Below are 21,484 nucleotides of genomic sequence, written 5' to 3' on the forward strand. Positions count from 1 at the left end.
TTTATTATTATTTATTGATTTATTATTATTTTTTTACCAGCAATTTAGTGTTGGAGTCTTTTTAAATGTTGGTACAGTTTGCTTGTCCAGTGTTGAATCATAGAGTTGTGTACTTCATTATTCTTAGTGTCACTTGATTGTTTTATGTGCTGTTCAACCCATTGAGAACATTCAAGCTGATTTTGCGGAAGGAACACACATTTCCTGTAGACACCTGTCGGAGTATACTCGGGACTAGTCCTCAACTGGTTATCCCAGATAAAGTAAATTTGAAGAATGACAATCTTTTGCTTGCTTAACTCTGTTCGTGCCACATTAATTCCATGTCTGTAGATATGTGTGTGAAATTTGTCCACATTTGGCTCAATGGCACAAAAAGGGTTAACTTCATACCACGAATTATTATTTCAGCATCGCCGTTGGACTCGAATATTAGGGCAGTGCAAATGCTTGATTCCTTTTTTTTTTTTGTGTGTGTAATGGGACATGAACTATCCCAGTCCCTAATGCAATTTTATTTTCTTTGAAATAGGTGTTTTGCCTTTTATGCATTCATTGACAAATTACATTTACATACACTGTATGCAGCTGTACTTCTTGAAAATCATGCTTGTAAATTTTGATTTTTGAAACGCAAGTAATAGCGTAGGCAATCATGTTGAGGTAATATCTTCATATAATGTCTGTGAATATCTAACACGCAAATCAGTGATGTTTTGAGCAACATAGTATTTCTAATTATGTAACTCCACTAATTTGATTCATATATCATGAATTTTTCTAATTGCATTATACATCAATGCACATCAGATGCAAAGACGGGTTCATAATTTAGGCAATTTGTGATCACTGTATGCATCAAATTCTCTCTTGCTCGCTTGAAAGAAAGTAAACATTACATTTATCTTGAATGTCTGACAACATTTTTTTTTGTGTGTTTTTCAAGTCTCCTCTCCTGGACAAGAAATATTTTATTGGAATTAATAAGATTTTCATGCCATAATTTCAAAATCCTAAAATCCATTTCATAGAGAGTGACATCTTCTTGAAGTTGGTGGCTTTCACCTTCTCATTTGATTTGGTGAAAAATGCTTCTGTTCCATTTCACAAAGAGTTACAATTCATCTTACGCTGAATTATCCTGCGCAGGTCTGTAGTCAACATTAATCGTAAGTTTGTTACAGAAATATACTCCCTCTTGATTTCTATTTATTTTTCAGCAGATTGAACATAACTATCTGAATTGTATGATTCTTCAGATGAATCATAGGACTAATCTCTATGAAGTAAGCCCCTCCTCTTCTGGTTTAATACACTTTAGCTGACTGTTGCTGTAGAAAGCCCTAGTTCAGTGTTCGTCCAAGATACCTTAAATTCTCAATATAATGCTGGGATGGTCAGAAGCTATAGCAGTGTGTTTGTGTGTAACATGTGCTAATTATGGATGAAACAGGGAAACTGCAAAAGACCAAAGGTCTTGTCAGGGTAGTTCTCGAGAAACGGAAAATGAAGCGATGTTGAATAACTGTTATACCATAAAACAGGGGAGAAGATACCATAATGATAATGATAATGATAACATTTGTATAGCGCTTAATACTGATGTTTCTAAGCGCATCGATCCGGAAAAAAGAAGTATGACATTGAAATAAAATACAGCATTATAGACATGTGCATACCATAGAAGCAAATACAAAGAATTGTGTTCTGTTGATGAGGAAGTATGTGAAGAAAGCAGGCCACAGAGTTCGGGAGCATTCTATTTTCTGGGCAATAATTCATTTAACCATCAAAGGTTCATTCAGAACATTGGCACTGCAAAACTGCCAAGTCTTTATCTTTCTGGAACAGGCATCTCAAAAACTCAAGTATAAATTTATATAGATATTATTACTGTAATTTTTTTTTTTTTTTTTTTTTTTTTTGTCTTGGCATGAGATTGCGAAAGCATTCCAGATTTACGCATTATTTTACCGTCTGGTTAATGTAACACATTTTTCCTTATTGTGTATTGGAACCATCTAAATTTGAACCCACCACAGATGAGCAAATTTTGTTGTAGAGCACATTTATCACAGACACCTGCCTTAGTTTACTCAGGGCTATTTATAGTCTTCGACAGGTTATTGTGTGAATCCAGAATGTCTGCAACCCTGCTGTACCAACGTGACTTGGAATAGGAATGAAATGTTTTAACCTCATAGAAATTCTCAAATTGTTGGATTTATCACTACTGGAGGAAGGCAAGCCACCAAACTTGTGTGACTTTCAAACAAATCTTGATCAAATAGCAGCTTTCCAGCCAGATCACCATAATTTGCAGCTATCATGGCTTGGTTGGGAATAATGAGGTGATAGGGCACATTATCATCAGCTGAGAACCAGAAGGGCACTATCGTATTCTAAGATTTGAACGTAAATGAAAATGAAACAAAATATTTTTGTGAAATAGAAAGTTTATTCAATCAGAAATGTGTAGATTAATAATCATATTCCTAAATATAGGGTAAAATAGCACCCTTGTGTGTTTTTTATGCCTCCGCCACGAAGTGGTGCCGGAGGCATAATGTTTTCGGGTTGTCCGTCCATCCGTACGTACGTCCGTCCGTCTGTACGTCCGTCCGTCCGCTTTCGTTTACGCGATAACTTGAGTAATATTGACTGGAATTTTACCAAACTTGGTCCAAGTATGATGGGGCAATTAATTGATAAGATTTTGGGTGAAATCAGCCAAAGGTCAAAGGTCAAAGGTCAAGGTCAAATCATGAAATTGTATCCGTTTACGCGATAACTCAAGACTGGATCGAGCAAATTTCACCAAACTTTGTCGGAGGATGATGTATGATGGGGCAATTACTTGATAAGTTTTTTACTGAAATCGGACAGAGGTCAAAGGTCAAAGATCAAGGTCAAATCCTGAAATTTATCTGTTCACGTGATAACTCAAAAGTGGATAAAGCAGCTTTCACCAAACTTGGTCCAAGGATGATGTATGATGGGACAATTAGTTGAGTAGATTTTAGTGACATCGGCAAGAGGTCAAAGGTCAAAATGTCAAGGTCAAATGCTAAAAATGTTGCTATTTCCCTCATATCTATGCAATGCCCAAAGGTATTTTCTTGAAACTTAGTGTAGACATGTACTACTGCGTAAAGATTCTCCAAAGAGAGTTTCATGTCACAAGGTCAAAGGTCAAAAGGTCAAAGGTTAGGTGAAAATGTTGCAATATCACTTTCCTCGCAAATGGTTCAATGTATCTTCATGGAACTTGGTGCATACGCATGTACTGACTGGCAGGGATTATCTAGGGAATTGAGGGGTGGTGGGTCAATAGTCACGGGGTCAAAGGTCAAGGTCAACTCCTCAAAATTTTACTATTTCCCTCATATACTAGTATATGCAATGCTTGCATTATTAGTTTTAAAACTTAATATATACATGCATTACCTAATGGAGATTTTCCGGGAAATTTCCAGCCAGAAGGTCAAAGGTCAAAGGTTAAGGGTCAAAGGATAGGTTTCAATGCCCCCTCCCAAAAAAAAAAAAAAAAAAAAACTGTTTTGTACTTTAATTACACTCTTTCTTCATACCTTGGAAATTACTCAATGCGTAAACTTATAAAAGGGTCCGTCAGAAGTCAAATAAAACTTCTCAATTCCCTAAATATGTGTACCTGCACTCTTAGACAATTATAGCATACCCAGTTCAAGGAAAGTGAACATTCAAGATATTTCTGACAAAACTGTCATTTCAATATTTTCCAATTATGTGAAACTGTCATCACACATTGTGAAGACATTGTACTATACACCTATTGGAAGAATCATGCATTATGGCGGAGGCATCAGTCGCCATAGCGACATTTCTAGTTTCTCTCCTATATTCTACTGAAAATAATCTAAAATTGACACATTAATGTAATTAAAGGCATAATTTACCATTTACAGATGAAACACAAACCCATCTTTAGTGCTTCAAAATAGTTCTAAAATGTGCATTAGGGATAGAAACAATCAATGTAAAAATTTGAATCAGTATGATTAATATAAGTGTTGTTAAATTCACAAAATAAGAACAATAGTTAAGATAAAATTGTTTCTAGACTAAACTGTCTACAGGTATGGTTTAATGAGAAACACACCGATATCTCCCTATATCTTAGGTTTTATTGCAAAATGTTTATATGATAGGATGTTTTGTGATACAACTGACCTACACTGTATGCATATGCATCAAATGTGATAACTCACATTTTTTTTTTTTTAATATCACTGCTTGCAAAGGTAAACTGTGCCTTTAAAATTAATGAGCTCTGTGACGTGATACAATTAACTAAATTCCTCCAATATTGCGATAAAGCCCTCCTGGTTCTCAGCCGACGATATGCTAGTACTGTGTACCACCCGCTGCAGTCAGGGGCTTGTGTTAGTATAAACAATAAATTCATACATGGCTTTCATCTGCAACTTAGCTTGCATAACTTGCGTCTTCCATTCAGTGAGCCTTGACTTTTAATCTCGTACATTTGCCAAAGTATTATACTATAATCAATTTTTGAAATTAGAGTTTATTTACCTGTATGTTTGTTAGTCTCCAGTGTATGTATGAATGTAGATGAATGTGTGCATACTCTGCAGACTGTAGTAGGAACTCAGTGTTCAGAAGCACGTGGTGATTTACTTGTTGCTTTCTAAAGTGAGTAGAGTTTAGGAAATGTTTCCTTGCTAGCTTAAGTACATTTGACATGTATGTATGGTGTGCAACTTTCAGAAGAAATTGGATTATGAGAAACTCTCATGCTAGCTGAAATATATGTTTTGTTACTTGTGGTTATGCAACTAGATATTGATGTGGTTGCTTGAAGTGGGTACATACAAAAAAAAATTGTGAAAAAAAAGTGATGTGACAGTATCAAATGAAAAATGAAGAAAAATGGCATTGTACTTGAAATCTGCATGTTATATGTGAAAACAAATGAGTGATTGTACTTTATACAATACAGAGGCGTTACGAAGAAAAATTGTACTTTATCATCTGTGGAAGAATGTGTTGTGTGTGTGTTTGTATGTGTGTTTGAATGTATTTGTGATGCATGATTAGAAAAAAAAAAATGAATGTAAAGAATATTAGTACAGGTATTCTTTATTTATAATTTTCTGTGTAGAAATAGCTGGAAACTTAACATGTAATGATACTTAACAAATTTTTCTTGTATCAGAGTTATTACAGTGTTTCATAAATGTTATATTTCTTTCATGTTTTTATGCACGTCATATAGAAGTTGGCTGAAACTAAGACTATCATTTTCATAATGCTTTATACAAGCATGTCCAATCACTTGATGAGCAGAGATGTGTTATTTATCTGTGCAGTACGCATTTTTTTTTTCTAAACTTTTGCATCTGTCAAATCTTTGCCTCGTAATGTCGTCCAAGGCTATTGTAAACATGGCATTTTTTATTTTTGATGTTAAAATGTGAGCAGATATTGCTTTAAACTGAGCTGTCACAAAAAAAGAAAGATGGCAGCAGATTTTTTCTTTTGTTTTTCGAGGTATCAATATTAATTATGTACTAGCATATTCTCTGGCAAAAAAAAAAAAATATATATATATATGGTCGAGCAAAGTTTACTGAAATTGGCAGGGACGGAAAATGATTAATTGGGCACAAGTATGAACTTTTCCAGTGGTCTTTGAACTTGACCTTGCAATGACAGTACTTGTATGTATCATTTCTTCTTTTTAAACACAAAATTTTTGATTATCAAGAGTCAGCTATTTATGATTATCTTGAAAGTTTTGCAAAGTGAGCTATGATCAATTCTTGTAATGTGTATTAGTATCTATACATCTGTAAATAAGCAACACTAGAAATATATTGTAGCACGTTAATGAGATGATTTCTAACTTGTTAATAGATTGACACTACGTACTGTAATATTCAACTCTTATTTATGATATCACAAAGCCATACACTCTAATCATGCATATGCGCAACGAATCCCGTGTATCTAAATTTACTGTAGCATTCATTGTCCACGCTGTGTCGTCCATTATTCTAGACTGGTTTCGCTCAGAGTTAGCCCTTGGTGAATTCCATTCCACCTCTGCACTCTCTGGCGTCACGGAACTAAAATATATTGTCCATTTGTCATGCAAATAATTTGGAATATTGCACGTAAGATCGTACATAATATCAAATGTGATATATCCTGGCAGTGTAATAATGAGCGTATGCTTTAATATGCCTGTTGGATGAGGAGGACCATGGCACTTCTGTAAAATGTTTGGCATATACAGGGTGGACGTATGAATGATAATTTGTTGTTGTTTTATTTGTCATTTCTTATTGCTTTGAATTCTTTGTTTTTGTGCTTCAGGAAATTAACGATAATGCATGTACATTTTTTTTTCTTTGTATTGTTGAATATCAGGTTTACAGGGTATCCTTGGGTGCATTTTATGGATCTTCTTGTACCAAAAGATTCGAACTGCATGTGGTTGTGCATGCAAGACACATGCCCAACACTGTTTCAAAGACTTGCACGAGGATCTTTCTTGGGGAATTCTAACCCTTCTGAGATGTTATGGTATTACATAATACAGTATATTGCATTAGTTGGTATTGACCAATCACTGACCAGTGTTTATGTAGGTCATCTAATATTATCAGATGGTCCACATAAATACTAGTCAGCGAGTGATCATAGTGCAGCCACCTGACTAATGCAGCGAGGATTTAAATCTTTGTACATGTTTTGCCTCAGGTGACGCCAGGTAGTATAATTTCAGCATTATTTGACTGGCTGTCGACAGGGCTGGTGACCCAATATGTACTTTTATGTAGACCGTGATAACATTAATGTACAAGCATTGCTTTGTCTACCTTTGAGCTATATCACTGAACTACCCCTTTGAAGTTTCATTTCCCGTCGATACAACATTTTCCCTCAGCGCTGCGCGCTTTTAAACATAATATTGCTGGGAAAATATAACTCATACGGGGATGTCGAGTAGTAGATGTCAAATGTTATATTGCACCTCTATTAAAAGGGGAATGTCTACATGATATATACCTACGATGTATTATGTTGTCATCTGGCTGTGTCAAAATAGATGTGTTGCATTCTTTGTATACTATCTCATTTTCTGTCTCTTGAAGTACTGGTATCTTATTTAGGCTGAAATTAATGGAATGCACTCTCTAACATTTATAACTTTTGATTCTTTTGTTTTCTTTCTACAGTATATTATTCTAAATGGTGTATGGTAATAAACTGACACAAGTAAACAACATTATCAATAATTAAATGGTCTCTGTTCTACTTCTATGTGTGACATTTTGTAAAAATTTGTAAATCTTGTAGAAGTAACCTCGTTATTTCTTGGCAATGTGAAAATGATACATACATGTAGTATACAATATGCCGTTATTTTCGTTACAAAATGACCTTATTTCGTAAGAAAATAATTTCGTAACGATATAACGTAACAAAATGTTCATTCCGTCAACAAAATAATCATTTCGTAACGAAATAGAGTCACTTCGTCGACGAAATGAACGTTTCGACGCCGAGATTACTCTATTTCCTAACTAAAATAATATTGCATAACGAAATACACGTACAGTACCACTAATTATTTCATAACCAAATGATCATTTCGTTTATATTTCGCAACGGAATAATAATACACTTGTATTTCGTATTGAAATGAACATTTCGTCGACGAAATTATTATTTTGGAACATTTCGTTACGAATTCTACTCATTTCGACGACGAAATGACTGATTTCTTAACGAAATAGACCATGCGACACTTGGCGCCCCATGAATTATACGCTCGGGGCATTTCAAGAAGCATTTTGTCAGACATTTTGTCTGACAAACTGTTAAAAGCCTCTGAAATCCTTGCATCTGATTGGCTTAGAGCAAATTTGTCCGACAAAGTTGTGGGACAAAATGCTTCATGAAATGCCCCCTCGAATATAATATCGATTAGTTATTAACTCCGTGTATTCCTCTCAGAGGGGAACGCGCATTGATACGAGCAAGCGCGCAAGACTTTCCCGTCAAAGCGCTTCTTCTTCTTCTTCTTCTTCTTCTTCTTCTCCTTCTTCTGGCTAGTGCAAACAAGACTTCACAGCTGTGATATTCGGTTGCAGGCTCGAGGTGGCTAGCAGTGCATTAAAAATGCCCCCCCCCCCCGAATTACAGTCGTAATGTACACATCACCCAACCTTGCCTAGCATCCTCCCCCCCCCCCCCCCCGTTCAGACTAGAGTTCTCGTATGGATATACGACGTATATGGATATACGACGTATGAATAGCACATTTTTATGTGTCTGAACGCTCTGATATTGAAACGTCGTATCAATTGCGAGTTGTATATCGTAACGATGTTTTGAGCGTCGTTTCAAATCACTATCCTATATCCATACGACGTATATTTGTGTCTGAACGCTCTCATATCGAAACGTCGTATCCATACGTCGTACTAATATACGATGAAATACATCAACAGTTGGGGCGTCTCTAAAATTCGTTTGTAGAAGATTCCATTCATCATGGTAGTTAATAAAACCCCCACTTAATAAAGCTGTCACGATTCCATTTCGCTAGCAGTGACGGATCGAGAGGTGAGCGCACCGGCCCCGCGCCCCCTCTTTTTTTGTTGTTTTTTGTTTGTTTTTTGTTAAAACAAAAGAGATAAAAAAGAACATGATGGGTGGGGGTTCCCCTCTTTAATTTTTGTAAAGGCACCTCCCCTTTACGGAATACCTGGAGTCACAAAAGAGTAGAACCTCTTTGCTTGTCACTGATGACAAGTTTTATGAAACGGGCCCCTCGGTCCCATAATCCCAGTCCCCCTACCGTGCATGCTGACGAGGAATTACAAGTGTGTCGTCAAAACTGTCAAGATGTAGCACAATCTGTTGATGGAAGCAAACAGGGTAGAATCACACTTCTTGAAAAATTCTCGCGAAACTATTGGACAAATTTCCGAACCGTAGCCTGCAAAATCTTCTCAAGTTAGTGCATGCAGTCTGAACACTCGGAGCTGAAACCTCAAGAAATCTCTCAAATCCTTAGTATCGCGTACGTTTCTACATTGTTTACATTATGGTAAAACATTAAAAACGGGAGAACTTACCTAAAAAACTGAACCTTCGGGATTCTTTTTTTTTTCCATTACCAATGCGAATGGTTTAGAGCAAACTTCACGAAGTCTTCATAAAATTTAACCTCAAAATAGTTTATCAGTCTTTACAACCGCGGTTCATGATCTTATGACGTCATATAAGGCGCAAAGAAGCTTTAGCGCATACACGCGCTTTTCCATTATTGCTAAAGAATGGTTTGTACATACGCGCAAATAACAATGGCTAAGCTACACGATCTACTTACGACTACGCTAGTACTAGGCCTACGTACTGCACTGTGTGACACACAAAGAGATTATATCTCTTTGGTGACACATGCATACAGTACACACATAGTATTACGACGCTACTACGGTGTATGACTAGCCCTGCCTATGATTCTAGCTAGCTAGCTAGGGCTAGGCTTATTAATTAGATGCAGATTTTACGATCTTTGGTGCTAGCGTTTGTAGTGAAGGTCGACCGCTAGGACATGTGCTGACAACGTGGGTAGACGTAGGCAAAAAGGGGAAGAAATTGCCTGATTTAGCCTACTGGCATTTGCTGATCCGTGATCATACAGCAGCTTTCATGGTAAGATGTGAAATTGTAACGGTTAGCAGCGGATGCTAGTAAGAACACAATCCATCAACGAGATTTGATTTCTTTGTAACAACACTAACGACGGGGTAACGTTACACTACCCTAGTGGTCTAGAAATCTATTAAACGTTACAGACTACAGTATAACAGGTTACAGTAACGTTAGACGTTCTACAGTAGGCCTAGGTCTAAGAGGTTAGACTAAAGGTTCTAACTAACTAACCAGTTAAAGTTAGAAGTAACTTAGGGCTAGACTAGAGGTCTACTATCTAGCGTAGTTAGATCTAACAACTGTTATAAAGATGGAGTCACAACCAGTAGGCCCTCTAGGCCTAAACGTTACTGATCCCTTGGACACCTAGATTGGGATCTATGTTAGAGTCTACTCAGTAACTGTTAGGCCTAACGTTAAATGCTTCTAACGGTGGTTATTTGTTTTGGTTGAAGATTTTGTAACGTTAGGTAGGGTAGGGTCCTAGATCTTTTTTTTTTTTTTTGCCTAGGCTTTTGAAGGAGATCAAACATTCTGTTTCTCGCTCAATGTAAATGCATTTGATTTCTTTCTGATTTTGTTCAAACTGAAAAAAAAAAGAAAGTTACATATATTTCTTCGATATTGGCACGCAGTAAAATTTAGGCCCTAACGTTAAGCTGATCATTTAATTACAATGCCTAACAAGTTAGTCTACTAAGTAACAGAACAGTTTAGGCAATCATTTGAGCAGAAATTCCCCAAGCTTTAGGTCTAGTATACCCAATTGGCTGACCCAGTTTCTTTGATTATTATTGTTTTTATTCTATGTCCAGGTATTAAAGCCCTTCGATTTTCTTCAAACACACTAGAACACCTAGCTGTTCTAAACGAGGATGGGCGTTTCACTGAAATCCAGGACTGGCCGGCTGACCATCCAGTGCATCTGGACACTACTATTGACCATTATGTCCATCTCTTTCCTATTCTTCTCGCTGGCCACTCCTTTGCGGGCTCGTCGAAAAATACCACTGGTCGATCAAGTGGGCCTAAAGCTGGGCCTGGGAATTTTCCCTCGTCTGAACGCCGTGTCTTGCTCCCAACTCGTGCGGGAACTCCGGGCGCGCGGTTCGAAGTCAAAGGGGGAGGAACGAATCCAGCGGAGTCTTCAGCGCTTGTGTTCGAGACATCCTCCTTCGGTTCCAGGACCTAATATGTCAGATTCAAGGTACGTTGTACTTACTGAGGCTAGGGGTAGGCCTATTATTACTTTCCAGGGAAAAATAAACTCAAAATTCATGAACACAATGTTTGCTGAATTTCACTTCCCGGGCATAAAAGTCAGACTTAGGCGTACATACAAGAAGTTTGTGTTTTGCATTCATTAGTCCAACGTTTTTCTGTTTCATGAAGCATTTCGTTCGATAAATTTGTCGGACAAATTTGCTCTCAGCCAATCAGATGCAAGGAGTCCAGTAGCTTTTAACAGTTTGTCAGATGAAATATCTGACAAAACGCTTCATGAAATGCTCCCAGGATCATATCGTAGAGTCTATACTTATATGGTAGACACGCCCTACAAATAAGGCGAGAGAAAGAAAAAGAAATAGAAAAGGAAGAAGAAAAAAAAAACCACTTTGATAGCTATCTACTGCCTGTCCAAAGGTTCTACTTCTTCCGTTCATATTCAAGTGTTTGACTCCTAACAGACATTACACAAGATTTGCTATGTTGATAAATAGCCCGTTTGAAAGAAGTTTGAATAGAAGTTTGAAACTAGTATGTACATTTCCTCGCACACGACAGTAATCATGGAAATTTGTCAAATTTACAGAAATCTCTCTTCTATTATTTGTGTGTGTGTGTGTGTGTGTGATAAATCTGATTCAATTAGGCCCACATCTAATTAGTTATCTTAAAAACTTTTTTTTTTCACACGGTTATAGTTTATTTAACTACATGTATAGAAACACTTATTGTTGCAATGCATTGTATGTATTGCAGTCTTTCGAGCGAAAACTATTGTGAAACCCTTTCATAGTGATGGATGTAAAGGAAAAAAAAAACTCACACACACACACACACACACACACACCAAAATTCAGACTGTCTAAAAAATAAAGACCGTCCTTGAAAGCTCATGTCATGAATTTTGCTGCGACATTGTTGTCGTCAGTACTTTAATTGCGTCTCCTATACGCTGTACTTCCGTTTATTATCCTCCCCCCCCCCCCCCATCTCTCCCTCCCTGGTAAAGATATTTCTATGATCAAAACGACCTCCTTCTCGGGGACTACAATTTTACCGACTACGGGGATCTGCACCATCCTCTGACGGACGACGTACCCCACCATCTTAGCCGCAAGGAGAAACTAAAGGCAGCCAGGAAAAAGGCATCCAAAAGAAGGAAAAGGCCAAGCTACGAGGACACGTGGTACAAAGACGTCAAGAGCGGGAATATCCACGCCCACTTTCTCACCGCAGAAGCGAATAATACCGAGGACAGGTATGCCATACCATGCTTTTCCCCTTTTTTTGTCTTTAATAGAAGAGAGTAGATTAGAGAGACAAAATGGTATAATAACACGTTTCATCTCAATGGTTATGGAAAAAGGTTACGGAGTGTCAAATTCCCCATGTTTTCACGTTTCACGTTTTCAAAGTACAGTCTCATGTTATGTAGAGATGAGCTTGTAAATAATGTAAGATTATGGAGGAACGAAAGTGACGCCAGAAATAATTTAATTATGGCATATGTTTTTTTTTTTTATTCTTTCTCGTAAGGCAGAGGACATTGCTCAGTGAAGAACCACACCTTCAATATGATAATAAGAATAATTATAATTAAAATCACTGAAAGAAAGGCAAATTTTAGTTAATTAGGTCTGTCACCCGTTTCAGCTCTTCCATAATTACAGTGTACATTTATATCCACACTATCGTGCAATCAACACGGCGTATGTTCATAGACATTTGGTCTTTGGTCATTATTTCGTAGTTATTTACTTATTTTAGTAGTCCATAGACCATCATAAAGGTAAACTGGACAGCAAAAACTATGCGTTGTCCTTGAGTCGTATGTTTGCTCTACTATTATTATGTTTCTCACTATGCGTGTTCCAGGCATTCTTTGACAGCAAAGCTGTGGAAGTTCATTGACCCCGTGTCGGAACGGTTGTACCTCTACGGGAGACTCTTCCAGCACATATGGAGGCCAAACTACACGAACCTGCATCTAATCAGGTATTGAGCTCTCTATAAAGTTGAAGATGTTATCATGAAAATTGGATATTGGCAGCTAGTGACTATTTGGCAAAAAATATGAGCCATTGGGGTCAAAGATCAAGTGAAAACGCTCAAATGGTCCAAATACAACTCTGAACATAGATTTGGGGTTGTGCAATAAAACTTTCAAACATATCATTTCATTTTTTTCTTTTTTCTTTTTACCGATGTCGTTTTACACTATCAAGATGTACTACACATCTATGGGAGAATAATATGACTCTATATGGCGGAGGTATATTAGTCGCCATACCAGCAGGTGTAGTTAAGTCTAACACTGCTTCTCCTTCATGAATTGTTTATTGTCGTGAAGTAGTGGAATTCATGAACACACCACAATCAAGTATCTTCCCCTTATACCATCATTTCTTTATGAATAACATATTGCATATAATACGGGGAATAAAGAATATCACGAACTGAATAAAGAACGATTTTCCAGTCTTATTTTCTCCAACAGTACAAGGATTAGGTCTAAGGTAGGATTAGGGTTGTGATATAGGATTTTTCGTTTAGTTTGTTGAAGGCGAGGGTTATGTATGTGGGTAAAATTTATGTCAGTGACCGGGCGCACGTCCCCTTTTTAAATGAAAGGAATTAAAAAAAGAAAAATGAAAGGAGGCGCGTGCGCCCCACTATTTGTTTTTTCATGCCCCCCCCCCCCTCCCCCATTCCGGAATTTCTGGATCGCCCTTGGCCTGGAATATCAATTCCATCCAACATACAAAGTACGAGTTACTCGGTAAGGAATCTGTGGACCTTTCAATGTCTGAACTAGGAGGGAGCTATACAGCTCTGGCTTTGATTCCCCGGACTACCTCATGGTCACCAAGATGAACACACCCGTGCACTCCACCCTCAAGTATTATTTCAACATGCGCAAAGTGGGTAACCTCTCGGTGCGACGCGGCGACGACTTCACCGTCACCGAGCCGTTCTGGAATCGTCTCCCGCTGGTGAGTTCTGAATGAAGACATATTATTACTGAAATGAGAGCACAAGAGGGCTCACTTCCTGAAATTGTTGCGTCTTGTCCATTAGCATGGGTGTGAAATTTGTGCATATTTGATTCATTGGCGCCAAAAGGGTTAATCAGGGAGGGAAAAAGGTGCTCGAGATCGATCTCTTGTATTGGAACGCGCTCGATTTTTATTATACACTGCATTATGTCTTTATGATTCGGAAGGATCTGCAGTAGGTCTGAAATATCCAGAAACATACAAACAAACCGACGTTTTATCTCATCTGGTACACAAAGAAAGATACGAACAAGCTAGTGAACACATAAATGGATGGACACACAACATCTATTGGCTTGAAGATTAAACTGAAATGGGAAAACATATGAAGGAATTCAGGAAAACCCAGTAGGAAACTGGTGGTAGGATACGGCGTGAAATGGAAGTAAGACAAACGAACCCTTAAAAAAAAATAAAATAAAATAAAAGAGACCCTTCTCCTACCACCCCCCCCCCCAACCGCCCCGGGCCGGAGCGCTAGTAACTTGTTGCTTGAGTCATATTTTTGGCTTATTCTGGATTTTGGATACTCTTTACCTATTCATGGAGAATGGAAGATATACTGTAACCTGCTATGCCATGTGTTAATGCTCTCTGTTTCCTTTCTTTTTGTCTTTTTTTTTATTAGGTCGTAAGTCCGTGTAGTTTTCATACGCTAGAAAGAATCTCATGTTTATGAGCTTTGCTGTTGTCAATGCCTTCTTTGGCATTCCTGCAGAAACAAAACAGAAAAAAAAAATCGCATGTGAGTGAAAATAGCCTAAACTAAATCAAAATAACATCATACAAAAATGTGATTGCAAAATGGAAGCAAAATATATTTTAGACTTGACAATGATTGACAACATGTCCGAGAATAATCTACCATTGTCTCCAATGAAATTTATGACAGTGTGATCTTTCATCCCACCCAGGTTTCTGCATTTAGCGGGAAGCGGTACCGGAGTTGCGCGGTGATAGGAAACAGTGGATCGCTGCTCGAATCTCGATGCGGACCCGAGATCGACTCACATGATATGGTATTCAGGTCAGTCCGCGATCTTGTTATCGTCCTTTGTCTATTGTGCGTAAAATCGTGCCGCCGTAGACATTTTGTGTCTGATAATTTTATGATGATTATCTTTACCTTTTGTTCTTTTCGTGTTTAGTGCTAAACCACTGTTCCGTACAGTTGGCAGGAATATTAGTTTGTTATTTTAAGCAGCGAGGAATTGTAATATGCGCAGGAGCTCTGCCTTTCTGAGGGATGAAAATCAGTCTCGAATTAGACTTCTTTATGGGGCCAAATTTCAGTATCTATCTGTGCAGAAAAAATTGCGTTTAGATGAAGATCTCGCTGGATGAAGACGTTTTTAAAGAGCGTCTCGAATGGTGGTATTATTTACACACTGACTCACTACAAAGGGGTACATAAGGAGATCAAATACATTTTGTAAGGTTCAAATTCACTTCATGTGATAAAAAACGTTTTACCTCTGAAGGTCTTGTTAATTTTAATGCGTGTGTATACGTGTGTTCATGTGTGCTGTATAAGCTGTGTTATGATTTATCTATTCTTTGTCACTATGAAAATCATGGTATTCAAACGTTGTAGTTTTCCCTTTTCCTCTCAGATGCAATGTCGCGCCAATCGAAAAGTTTGCCAGCGACGCTGGCTGGAAAAGCAATGTTACCAGCTTCAACCCGACCATCTTTTATCGAAGGTGAGTTGGCGCCCGGACTGCCGCTGCTGTACCTGTTAGTGGAACATTAATGCAAGCAGTAAAACCCAACGGATGCGATGTTCTTTGCTGAAATGCTATCTATACCTTTGACGCTCCTTTAAGCAAGGTTAACACCAAACACAAGTCTATTAATACCACCAACACTGCCAATTACAATAAATAAGAATAGGGATCGGTTTCTTAGAACAGGGTCAGATAAATAATTGTAACCCTACTTTCCCAAATAACACATTGATAGTACATTGTAACGCACTTTCCACCCTCACAGACTCTATTGGAAAGTGAAGAGGTTTCACGCACTGGGAACAGCAGAAAAAAAAATGCTGTGTCTGTTAGCCTCACTTTCAGTCTTTATGATTTCTGTGTCGAAGATACACGGCGCTGGGGAACAAGGCCTCCGTGGCGAAATTCATGAAGGACATTACTGAGTACCACGGCCATCTGTGGTTCCCCTGCTTCGGCGCGCCCGGATTGAACGCCATGTGCCTGAAGCCATTTATGTCCGACGATTACCGGCAGGACAGCGGGCCGCGGTTTGCCCTGGGACACCCCGATCACTTCAACAGCCTGTGGACCTTCTGGAAGGAGAGAAACGTGACGAAAGCGCCCTCAACCGGTAAGGACTTCCCAGTTCTGGCTGGAGCGAATATTGGTCCCAGCTACGACCAAAGCATTTCGTGTTCCGATGAATTATACTGTCACTTGGTGATATTGTTAACATTAGATTAACAATAGCAAGGATTGCCATTTTTTCCAATATACTATATTATTTCTAGTAATAGTTTTATATAATTGTTATGTAGGTTTTTCTATATATTACATTCTCATTTGTTTTAATTGTATGGAAAAAACAAAACAAGTAATATTGGAAAACAGAATTGAATGTGAAAAAAAAATATATATATATATCAAAGGTAATAATCAGTAATGGTTGATAATGATAGCAGAAATGATAATGTGCCCATTACCCAACTCGACCTACTAAGATGCTCAAATCATCGAAAGTGGGAGCCTCTGACAGTTCTATTAACAGATGACGAGAATTTAGATTGTTCCAAAAATAAGTTCCAAAAATAAAAACGTATAATTCGGCGTTCACCCACAGGGTTCTATTTCACCCACGCGGCCCTGCAGCTGTGTGACGAGACCGACCTTTACGGCTTCTGGCCTTACCCCGTCCGGCTGGACTCTCAATTCCGCCTCGTGCCCTACCACTACTTCGACAAGGTCATCGCCTCCACCGGCCACTCCATGAACGAGGAGTTCTCCATCCTGGCCCAGTACCACGAGCTCGGGATCCTCCGCTTGAACGTCGGCGAGTGCCGCGACGACGACGACGACAAGCGAAGCCGGGCGAATAAGGAGAGACGCCCCTTAGCGACGGAGGGAGTGGAAGAGTGGATGGATCCTGAAGGCGTGTGACCTTCGTTTTCGCCGCTCGAAATGGATTTCCTGCCAGCCATGATAGAGCCGGCCGAGGATAGGTCGAACTAACCTCAATCATTGTGCAAGATAATCTTGAAATCAAGACACGAAAACAAACGTTTCGAAATTACGAACAAGACAAAAGACTGAAGCTGTTTTGAGTTTTAGCAGGTGTTATTTCGTAAATACCATGAACATGATGAAAACGAGAAGACCTGAGTCTTTCGTCTCACCTTTGTTTCCTTATTACTGTCAGGGAACAAGTTTTTTTTTTTTTTTTTTTTTTTAATCAAACATTTTGTTTTGTGTGTGTGTGTGTGTGTGTGTGTGTTTTATGAAGCAGGGTAAAAAGACTTACGAGCTGTATATGAGACGGTTTCCTAACTACAAGAAGACAAGAGATGGATTATTAATGGTTCGTGGAACCGTTATTTCGAATGCGAAGTCAATCTCGCTGTTTCTCAGTATGTCTTGTACCTTTGAGTTCCACAAAGAGAATGACGCTGTGTGACTTGAAAACTCCTATGCAAGCAACAGAGCAAGAGGAGAATGGATTGAGGCCATGGCAGTAGTAAAAAACAAATATGCGAAAAGTAGTAATAATAAAAGTAATACAAAAAAATCGACGCCGCCATTGGTCAGTGATTGCGCGCTCCTGGCATGCCTGGCTGCCGTGCAATCAGAAACGAGTCACAAAGTCTCGGTGAACATGAACAATCTACTTGACTCTTCTACGTAAAAGACTTACAGTTCCTGGAAATGCTTGAGTTCGTGTCGACATATTGCTGTCTTTCTACAGCCAAGGTATATCCTTCCGGACGTGTTTTCGTGGACGCTCTTACAACCTCCACCCCCAAATCTGCACAATAAAATTTCTGCGTATGTTGTGCGTATTTCGCACAATACGTGCGAACCACACGCGATATTTGGGACATCGTAGAGAGCTGAAATGGTTTTAATTTGAAGTTTTTTTTTCTGTTTTTTTTTTTTTTTTTTAATGTATCATCGCAAACCTACAAAACGTGCGATATTCCTGTTAGGGTGGGACGATTTTAGCTGGACTATCGATAGCAATTAGGCCTATATCGAATATCGTTGTGACATCCCAATACCAAGCTAATACCGAACTATTAACTGTACCCTTCTGTGAGAAAAATATGATAGTGTACATGTAGTAGTTAATAAGCGACTTGATTTAGTGTTGCCATGGTAAACGGCGTACTTTTGTACGTAACTTTGTAAGCTTCAATGTTGCTCTGTGGTTCTTAGGCATTTGTGTGAGTGAAAAGTTTACACAACGCAAAAACATTTGTACCTATGGATTACCCTTTAGATCTTGTCCAGTCTTTTGTTTTAACACATCGCATTGACATGTGCTTTTACAACGGCTGCCTTTTTTATTTGTGTGTGGAAGACTCTGTGCAATACCAAGCGACAGGAAAGTCGTATGAGGTGACTATTTCGTGAAGCTATTTTTTTTCTCGAAAATATCGTGAAAAAACACAATATGGGTGAAAATGCGCTGTTTGGCGGATATCTGCGCTCTCCGAGTGCTTTTGTAGTGATAGGACCTTATTTGTGTGAGGTCATTGTTGACAAACACTGACAGTTTTCTCACACACACACAAAACAAAAATCACAAGCAAATCCAAATTTTATTCAAAGCTTGCCCATAAGGCTTACTCGATATGGCAAAGTAGTTTACATCAGGTGGATTTCAGCTTATAAAATACATGAAGATGGGCAAGTGTTTCGAAAAACTTGTTACACAGAGATATGCAACTATTATGTAATAATTTAGTAGTGAGCGGCGTATGTCACTGATTCTTGCTAACTTAGCTGAAGATAGTTCTAAAGGAAGATGTGGGTAGGGGATCGGGACAAATAGTTCAACACATAACTTAATGTACGAGATACGAGTGTAATTTTCTACTACGTCCCTACACATGTACGGTTTGCTATTAAATGGACACGCCTGTACACTCCAGAGCGCTTTCATGTTTGTTTGTCTGTTTGTTTGTTTGTTTGTTTCATTTCCATCTGAGGAAATGGCTGGATAGCCCATATGCAGCTGCACTAGCTGGTTTTCCATGGGGTCCAGCTGGATGTGAGGCGGGATTACTTCACCGGGTTATGCACTCTGATCTTTGCAATGAAAGAATGAAGCGGGGTCTTTTTACGTGCATGAGTTGAGGCTCTCTTATACATGGGACCTCCATTTAACATGTTTAATGTCCTGTCCGAGGGAAAGTGCGTTTTTGCCTCTTGCTGGAGGGGACGATATATGATTACGCACAACATTGCCCAGCTAGGCCCGGGAATTGAATCCAGGTCCTTTGGATCTGGAGGCGGACGCGCTACTGACTGAGCTATATCTCCGCCCTTTATAATAATATGTAAGCATCGCTATCTATGAACATGATGAATATTAATTGTGGCGCAAATGTCTATCCAATGAATACTATGAGCAGTCTTTCGCAATTACAGTGCACTCCCCAAATGACGAACACGGTTATAACGAAATTCCGGTTACAACGAAATAAAAATCCAGGTCACAAAATTATCGGCTCTATGTTTTTGTTGTTGTTGTTGTTGTTATTATTTGTTCAGTTATAACGAAATTTCGATATAACGATAGAAAACTGCCGACCCCGAGGACTTCATGTAAAAAAAAAAAGTGGATGTAGTGTGGACCAGCGTCTGAAAACCTCTACTACTATAGTATACTGCCACCTCACGGTTTAAGAAGATGTCACCTCCAAGACTAAAAGGCCATCTCTACTATTCAGCACTGACTCATCAGCACACTAATGAATAGAAGGGGGCAGGTGCTGACATATGGCATACCAGTTGGTTCGTGGATCTAGTTGAAAACAGGTGCACTTCGACTTGCAATTTTTCACTTGTACCCCGTCATTTTTTATAAGAAACTGCGGAACTTGGGGCAGCCTCCGGAAAACAATGCTACCTCGTGTGTGTTATGACGCAACAAGGTGGACTGCCTCCGGAGGACCTCGAGGAAAATCTTACCCTAGACCGTCAAAGGTAAAACTCGGGTATATAGCCTCAAGGAGATACTCGCACAAGCCATCTTTCGAGACGCTCCTGAGGTAAATCTTACCCGGAGAGGCCATGTGACGTCACCCTACCGGAAGTCATGTATAGAGTGGTGATAATTCTGCACAATTTTTGGAGCATAATATGTAGTCTAATCGTGTATTTTTTTTCCCGACAATAATAGGAAAGGACGTCACTTTGTCGACGTTGCATGGTTTCTACACAACATTTTTACCACCGGCTCCTGAAAAGAAGTTTGTTAAAGGACAAGTTCACCTTCATTAACATAAGGATTGAGAGAATGCAGCAATATTAGTAGAACACATCAGTGAAAGTTTGAGGAAAATTGGACAATCGATGCAAAAGTTATGAATTTTTAAAATTTTTGTGTTGGAACCGCTGGATGAGGAGACTACTAAGGCTTGTGATGTCATATGAGTACAACAGTATAAAGAAAATGTAAAGAAAATTTAACATATTTTCACTTTTTTCGCATAATAAAAGAGCACTTGACTTGTCTCTTTCTAAAGGCAATGGGAATAATATTACCCATAACATATGTCAGTAACAAGTCAAGGGAATGTGTACTTTTTTCAAATGATGAAATTTTGTGAAATTCTCTTAATATTTTCTTTATATTGTTGTACGCATGTGACATCATACACTGCAGTAGTCTTCTCATCCAGCGGTGACTACACAAAAACTTCAAAAATTCATAACTTTTGAACGGATTGTCCGATTTTCCTCAAACTTTCACTGATGTGTTCTACTAATATTGCTGCATTCTCTCAATCCTTATGTTAATGAAGGTGAACTTGTCCTTTAACGATCAATTTGTATGTTTGTGCTCTTATGTGTTCACACACTCTTGCCAACGCACCATGCAGTCTTGTGGCTGTGCTTCCACTCAAGGGCCCCTCTCGACCATGGTGCCACACTCTGTACACACACTGACCCTTATCAATGTGTATGCTCGCTTGTCCAGTTACAGATTTAATGACCATCATATAATACTTGTATTTCTACACTTTACTTTGCATTTGCATTTTGAAATGCGCTCCACTCGGTACACATACACAAAAGAATCTCCTTGACCCCCGACATGCACGCATCACACATGACTGTACACTAAACCTTTCCTATCAAAGTAATTCATCACAGCTCTCTAGCGCTCCTTTCATCTCCTTATACAGTCGCCCACACAACACCGACACATGTATCAGCTAAGCAGGTAATCACAAGCACACTCCAACGTCA

The 21,484-nt window shown here is 38.7% G+C and overlaps 1 protein-coding gene across 3 annotated transcripts; it reads left to right on the plus strand.

Moving 5' to 3' along the window:
• The first annotated feature begins 9,640 nt into the window (after positions 1–9,640).
• On the plus strand, positions 9,641–19,742 carry LOC140226229 (CMP-N-acetylneuraminate-poly-alpha-2,8-sialyltransferase-like). Of its 3 annotated transcripts, none has more exons than XM_072306718.1 (9): positions 9,641–9,738; positions 10,554–10,945; positions 11,975–12,223; positions 12,841–12,960; positions 13,781–13,958; positions 14,936–15,048; positions 15,635–15,724; positions 16,117–16,361; positions 16,851–19,742. In XM_072306718.1, exons 2-9 carry the CDS (start codon positions 10,614–10,616, stop codon positions 17,165–17,167), a joined length of 1,644 nt encoding a protein of 547 aa, XP_072162819.1. In that variant the 5' UTR covers positions 9,641–9,738; positions 10,554–10,613; the 3' UTR covers positions 17,168–19,742. The 3 variants fall into 3 exon arrangements, with proteins under 3 accessions (XP_072162819.1, XP_072162820.1, XP_072162821.1); XM_072306720.1 differs by having other exon boundaries at positions 9,680–9,738; positions 10,762–10,945; XM_072306719.1 differs by lacking the exon at positions 15,635–15,724.
• Positions 19,743–21,484: the final 1,742 nt, after the last annotated feature.

Source organism: Diadema setosum, chromosome 3 (assembly GCF_964275005.1).
Source record: "Diadema setosum chromosome 3, eeDiaSeto1, whole genome shotgun sequence".
In the NCBI taxonomy this organism is placed as follows: Eukaryota; Metazoa; Echinodermata; class Echinoidea; order Diadematoida; family Diadematidae; genus Diadema; species Diadema setosum.

Excerpts from the sequence above, each read along its gene's own strand:
- LOC140226229 (XM_072306718.1), top strand. The coding sequence starts at position 10,614 with ATGGGCGTTTCACTGAAATCCAGGACTGGCCGGCTGACCATCCAGTGC. Across the intron at positions 15,725-16,116 it reads CCGACCATCTTTTATCGAAG|ATACACGGCGCTGGGGAACA; the intron begins GTGAGTTGGCGC and ends TCTGTGTCGAAG. Across the intron at positions 16,362-16,850 it reads GACGAAAGCGCCCTCAACCG|GGTTCTATTTCACCCACGCG; the intron begins GTAAGGACTTCC and ends GTTCACCCACAG.